General features: G+C 42.3%; 1 protein-coding gene across 1 annotated transcript in view; it reads right to left on the bottom strand.

The window, feature by feature from the left end:
- The window catches only part of LOC105019765 (fibroblast growth factor 14), a 44,213-nt gene extending 37,203 nt beyond the window's left edge, over window positions 1–7,010 (bottom strand). The window contains exon 1 of the mRNA XM_010886166.4: window positions 5,936–7,010. Coding sequence (XP_010884468.1) covers window positions 5,936–6,440 — 505 coding nt within the window. The 5' untranslated portion in view covers window positions 6,441–7,010. The remainder of the gene's footprint in view (window positions 1–5,935) is intronic.
- Window positions 7,011–7,222: the final 212 nt, after the last annotated feature.

Genomic DNA, 7,222 nt, shown 5'->3' on the forward strand with positions numbered 1-7,222 from the left:
CATGTAAATGGAACTTAATCATACCGCCCGTTTGAAAAACTGTAGGCATTGCACACGTTATGGCATATACAGCTATTCTAGTTTTTGGGGGACAGTAGAAGGTCGGCACATTTTTGTCTCGCATGAAGCAGCAGAACGACCAGAATCAGGCCAGGGTCTGAGAATTTTCTATTTAAGGCAAATATTTTTAATTAACATTTTGAAAAGAAGAAATTTCCATACATGGTGAAAATATTCATAATCTAGGCATGATCAAAGAAGGGGGAAAAGACATGAAAAGTTCATAGACTAAAAGGCCTTGCCCCAAATCTATATGGGAGGTGGGAGGGAGGGAGGGAGGGAGAAAGAGATGGAGAGGAAGGGAAAGAAAGATTGAGAGAGCCAGTGAGTGGGTGAGAGAGAAAGAGAGTGTGAGAGACAGAGCACAATAGCAGGTCAGAAACCAAGTAGACACAGAACAATGCCCTGGAAAACATTATACGAAGATCTGACTGTTTGGATTCCAAGTCTATGACTAAATCTAAGATGTTAAATGAATCTGAGTAGTTGAATCAATCTAAGTAGCTGACTAAATCAGCTGTTTTGGCTAAATCTATGGCTTCATCTTCCCACTACATCAACACACCACCAGGATACTGAGATGTGGGGGAGTGGGGGATGGCAAGAAAAGACAGAAATTACAGAATTCCTGAGAGCACAAAATGATCTCCAAGTCCCAGCCCACACGGATAACAATTTCTCATTCAGTGACACTTATGTGCTATTATAAAATAGTGTATCACTGAACTTTGCCCTCTCTCTTTGACCTCAATCTGATCATGGATCCAACAGCAGTCAATAAAACATTCAACCCCTGAGGATGTGTGTGGGTGTGTGTGTGTGTGTGTGCGTGTGTGTGTGTGTGTGTGTGTGTGCGTGTGTGTGTGTGCGGGTGTTGGGAACGATAAAAGCTTCTACAGTATTTGGATCATGGTTGAATTGGAGATGAGATATTGACTAATATCAAATTTGAACAATGAGCAAAGTACTGTTGTGTTGTACGTTTATATTAAAAGAGAGAGGTAAGTGCACCTGTGTGTGCGTGCATTTGTGCATGCCGTCGATGTGTTTGTGTGTGTTTGTAAGAGAGAGAGAGAGGGTGTGAGGGTGAGTGAGTGGGCCTCGATGGGTATAATTTGAGTGCTGTTTAACCTTCCCCTCTAGAATGAGCTGTTATGTGAGCTCTTGATGAAAGTAGCCATTTAACAGAGATGAGATGTACCTTTGGGAGTAATGCTTCTGTCTGACTCACACACATTCTGTTTCCATCAATCTAACCCTCACTCAAGTAACAATAACAATATTGTTACTGCCCACCTAAAGTCTTGTTTCAGGTAGATCTGCTACACCACACAGCACACAGGGTTGTTTTCCCAACCCAATACAGCTGCTGGGCCGTTTTGCTGGATTACGTCGCCTGTTGGGTTGTTTTACAAGTAACCAGTGCATTGGATACAAGTCAATATATGCCGCCACAGGCACTGTCCTTAGAACCCACAGGACAGATGATATTGTGACACACAACAAATTGGCCAGTGTTACCTAGGATTGGTTATTCAGCGGAAGATTTCCAGTGCTGATTGAGGCATTAAGTTAACTCTGTTAGGGTTAAGCAAACCATCGTTGTACAACATTCTTTCTAAAACAAACAGTGTTAATATTTACCGAGGTTAAAACCAAATGAAGGCCATCATGATCATGTTTCCAAGAGCATGCTCCATTGCAGGTTAAACTTCAGATTTTTTATTGGCAGTGTCTAGGTTTTTGCATGTACAGTACATCGACTGAATGATTATTTTTTTTAATTTATCCAATCTTAACTAGATTTAGTTGCTGAAAGGGTAGTTCCAGTTTAGCTGCTTTCAGTATTGTCATCTGGTAATTACTGTGGGTAGCCTTCCCAACCCAGTAGCCTATCTGAATGCAACTAGTATAAAGTCCAAATGTTGGACTTCCCAAATTTGGCAAAATATATGTTTCACCACTGCATTTATGTGAAACTCAGCCTTCAAAATGAGTCCTAATTTACTTGTGTTGTGTTTAAGAATTAAATTTAAATGCTAATCGTATTTGCTTAGGATCTCACTCACTGAAGACCACAGGACTGTTAAAACAAAATATGTCACTAACACATACAATCATGGGTTTCTACTTTCTACTCTGTCCATTTAAACTACAACCATTTATCCCATTCGTATTGGAATTGTAGAGTTCTTCCTGGAAAATAATTTGTGATGTTGATATGTTTCCTTGATATGTATACACGCGTTTGCCTTCAAGAATTGGGTAAACATTTGTAGCCATTGCTGTAGCCATTGCTGTAGCCATTGCTGTAGCCATTGTTCTAGCCAGCCATTGCTGTAGACAGGAATTCTGAGAAGTCAGGGAGGCTTACCAGTACCCTAGAACAGTTAAGCCACACAGGCTAATTTAACCTATGTCTAAAACAATATATCTGTAAATATTGTTGGAATTCTTTAATGAGCAAGTCTTAATTGTGCAATTTTACACTAGGTGAAATATTTTGCTACCAAAGCTGGCAAGCTACTGTTGCTAAGTTAGTTGCTATTAGCTAACATTGTTATGATTTTAACAGAACCAGCTGCTGCCTGCTGTTGCTGTGACTCCTGCAAACGTGTGTCAGTTGCTTCTCTGCACAGCTGATAAAGTAGCATCCCAGAGAACATGTAGATCTACTAAAGACTTTCCAGTTATGGTTAATTAGGGGTAGCATTGTTACAACTTTAGGTTTCATAAAACAAGCTAAGCAATATTTGCTAATGCTTGCTAATCTATTTTAGTAGCCACAGTTACAAGCTAGCATAACCATAATATCCATTTAAGCATGTATTAAAAAGAGCAGTATTTGTGTAGACTATTTACCTTTGTAGCTAGGTATGCTGTTTGAAGCAATCACAAAGAATATATAACATTGTTGTCATTGAGTTATGCCAGTGCATAGACAACTCAGCTTATAGTGACAGCCTTGTAGAATTTGCTATGTTGTACACATTTCATTCTTTATTTAACCCTAATTGTCTTTCTCTCTCTTTCACACACTCTCTCTCCCCCTCTCTACCTCTGTCTGTCTGTGTTTCTCTCTCTGTGTCTCTTTCCTTGTTTCAGATTTCCCTGATAGTAACAACAGATATCCTTGTTGGTCCAGTCCAGGAGCTTTATGTTCAAACTAAACTGAAAAGCTAGCGTTTTCTAATGCAATCTTGCTTCTTTCCCCAACAGTGACTGAACTTCTGCCCCACATCACAACAACAATGTCATAATGGACAGGGTGAAATTAGTCCAAAATGCAATTTACTATTGTACACTAGGGGCCAAGTGAGTATATTACCATCTAGTATGCTTCCGGTTTGCTAAGGCATTGTGGATGAAGAGAACAAATGGGAGTATAAGACCCAGACTCAAGTTCCAAAGATCAAACAGTCACCTGTATGAGTTTAGGGCTGCCTAAAATCCAATCTTCATATAAAATCCAAACCACTGAATGGGTAGGGTTTATGGGTAGGTTTGATTGTAAGTTTAGGCGTTCCTTCTGAGAAGTTACATTAAGGGTTAAGGTTCTGGGAAAGCTTAAAATAACAAATGTGTTCCTAGTACTGGTATTGACCACTCTGAATAAATGTGTAAACTTAAGTTTAATCTGAATGCATGCCTAAATGTATGTTATGGTTTGGTTTTTGCTGAGTTTGTCAAACAATTTCAACCCAAGTCATAATTTACAGTCGGTACTACAGATGGCACTACACAGCTCCAATTGAAATGTCAGACCATGACGGAATTCTTTTGCTGCAGTTATGATAAAGGCCCCAATCTCATAACGATTTTGCAGAATGCAGCATATTACAAAGAAAAAATAAGAAAAAAAACACTAGATCAGTCAGCTTTGACGCAGCCTTGTTGTTTTGTAGACCTGTTCAGTTGGATGAGTGCGCTGGAACTTTGGACCCAGACCATTTTCAAATGTTATGCAGTTAGACAACATTCTCACACCCAGACTTATGGAAGTTTGCAATTTACTGCGGTGTCTCAGAGTATTGAAGGAAGGTTGTTATACACAACCAGTTTTCTTACTCTTACACTGGCCCTCGATAACGTGAAGGTCTATTTATGTTTTTATTTTGACCAACAAGAGGTAGCATAACGGACTGTATATGAAATGGGTCAGTCTTTGCTTCAACAACAAATAAGTAATTGTCTCCATAGTAATCACATGTTTACTTTGCGATAGCATCGTTCCATAGGCTGAGACGAAACGTAAATGTGCTGAAATGTATTTGGAATCTACAAAAACTCTTGTCAAATTTGTTTTCTGTCTAATGATTCCCTCGCTGTCAACAAAACTGTTTAATAACCGTTTTCACCCAGGTAGTCGCCATAAAATGCGTTCAAATAATTAAATTTCTTTCCCAGTCATGGTGGCAGCACGGAGCCCATTCTATAGAAACTTTGAGTCGGAGTGGCACTACCTGAGGGGAAAAAATCTAAGGCAGCAAAGGACACATTCAAACACCCGAATGGCAAGTAGATTAAAGATTATACACATGCCTTTGTTGTCAATAAATACGTTTTTGCCGAGCCAGAATACATTTCATTAGGATTATGTTCGGTCTCTGCCCATGGAACGATGCGCAACCACTGGTGTCCAAAGGTGAATATCCGATAACTATAGGGAGACAATTCTTCCATGCAGTTGAAGCTAGGTGTCAGCAGTTGTGATCTACTACACCGCAGTGAGAGATGAAGGAGGGAGAGAAAGAGAGAGAATGAGATCAATTCATGACCTGTCTGTCTGATATCTGACAAAACTATCAGCCCACATGATACTAATAATTAATTAATTGATAAGTAATCTTTAGAGGCCTTCTAAAACCATAATTCGACCCTGACTCTTCATACATAGTTCTACTAGACGAAATCTTATATTTGTGGGAGTGTAGCCTACTTCTGCAAAAGAAATCACCAAAAGGATCAAATTACGCATAAAGTTGTTCTGAATGTTCCGTTGTTATTGCTGCATATGTCGCATTCCTTTGTGAGAAGAGCCGATATAGGCCTAACATGTTGCAATATCTGGTGCTATTTATAGATCAAAAAGCTCTATGCGAAAAGATGCTGTGAATGTCTCAGCGTGTGAATATCTCTTATTGAACCGCAATCTAGGTGAGCTGCAGCAACAGATATCCCAGATCTCGACTACGTATGCAGCCTCGGTGTATTCTGAATATAGTCAACACGTAAAGGGGGACCATTAGAGGCCGCAGTGTGTTTGACTGGGCCAGTACAGAGCTGAGCCCGTAGAAGTGTTGCAGAAGTGAGCTATGCTGCAGTGATACAAACCCGAACAAACCCGAGTGAGAACACCAGCAGACACAGAACAGCTGAAAGACGCAGCCACCTATAGTCTGCAAAAAATAGCATTGGGATAACATGGCTTTAGTTCACCTGCAAAAAGTTCCAATGTAACTGTAACCTAATTGTTGCTGTGTCGTTGTGTTTGTGGGCTTTGTTTTCAAATAATATGTTTACTGCTGCGCTTCTGGCACCTGCACGCTCAATACACAAACACACTCTTTCTCTCATACACACACACACACACACACACACACACACACACACACACACACACACACACACACACACACACACCAGTAGCAGCAGCAGTAGCGGAGTCTTCGGAAATAAGTTATTCACCCCTCCTCCCCTCTTCCCCTGCGCTCACTTGCTGCACAATTGCGATTGCAGCTCCAACACACCATAAGCTTGCGCCTAACAGTGCAGGAAACACACACACAACACGCACACAACCGCACAGGGTCTCTCTCTCTCTCTCTCTCTCTCTCTCTCACTCACTCAATCACTTACTCAGTCTCTCACTCACCAGTTGGGTTCTTGGTTTTCTTGAGACTCTTGCCACAAAGACACTGCAGCATATGCGATCCTTTGCTGAAAATGTTCCAAAGAAACCTCATCGATTTGGTCGAAGAGCGCTCCAGCAGCCTAGACACCCTCATGGGGACTCGCTCCCCCCGCTTGCATAACAGCCAGGTCCCGTTGGGCTTAGCTCGGCGACTCGGCCCAACCAGCTGTACCATAGAACAGAACAGGTGAATCCCCGGGTCCTCCGCGTTGGCGCTAAGATGCAGAAACGCTTCGTTATACCTCAGAATGAAGGCAACTGCTACGGTTTCATCCACTTGCTCCTGTTTGTTAGCGGTATCGCTGCTGCGGGTACTGCTGCTGCCGCCTGGCCGGCGCGTCAGAAGCCCAAATAGACTCTTTAGATCGCATCTGCCGCACAGGGGGAGCGGTGCGGCAGACAGACATGCGGAGCTAGCGTGTAGACGGCGAAAGGCAGAGGATTTCTGGACAAAAAACCATTGCATATTAGTTCGTACGTTCCCGGGGTGAGGGTGGATGTGGGTTCGGTCCGTTAGTGAGCCGGTAGAGGTACCATCTCTATGCGAACACTGCAGCGGAGCTTTCTAACCAACAACGCATAGCCAATCGCTGATGCCCCGAATCCAAATCAAGTCGCGTCGTCACGTTGGTTAAGGCTACTCGCTCTTACTGTAAATCACAGCATGAATCAATTACCATTTCCTTTCTTACTGCGTCTTTAAAAAATGTGTTGAATATTTGATAAAGCCCAAGCTTTTTATTAATAATCCATGCTTCTCAGATAGGGTCCCACTGCACTGCTGCTGGTAGGCTTCTTTTCTTCTATCCGGTTTGTTGCAGTTTTTCTCTTTACCCACTCTTCTTTTCCTTTCCCCCTCAACACCTTGTTGATGAAAAGAAGCTGACTACAGCCCGTCTCCCAAAAGTATTACGTATCCGGTAGAGATGTGTGCGCGTGGTCCCGGTGCTTACCCTTACGCCGGAGACAGGCAGGCAGGCGCGGGTGAGGATGGGTTCGAAACGAGAAATCAGCTTTCCATTACGTAGACACGTGGTTCCCACATCGTCACCGACGAACGAGACGCTCCCCCAATTTCAGTAAAAGAGACGCAAGATATCGTCATCCGTCACCTCATCATCCAGCCCACTCCCCCTCGTCTTTTCCTGTCAATCCAAAAACGCGATTGGAATTGTTATTGGTGTAAATTATCTAGTAAGTTTCAACACCACAGGTTGATTCTGGGCGTTATTCCACTTCGTCATCATT

This window comes from Esox lucius, chromosome 22, assembly GCF_011004845.1.
Source record: "Esox lucius isolate fEsoLuc1 chromosome 22, fEsoLuc1.pri, whole genome shotgun sequence".
Taxonomy (NCBI): Eukaryota; Metazoa; Chordata; class Actinopteri; order Esociformes; family Esocidae; genus Esox; species Esox lucius.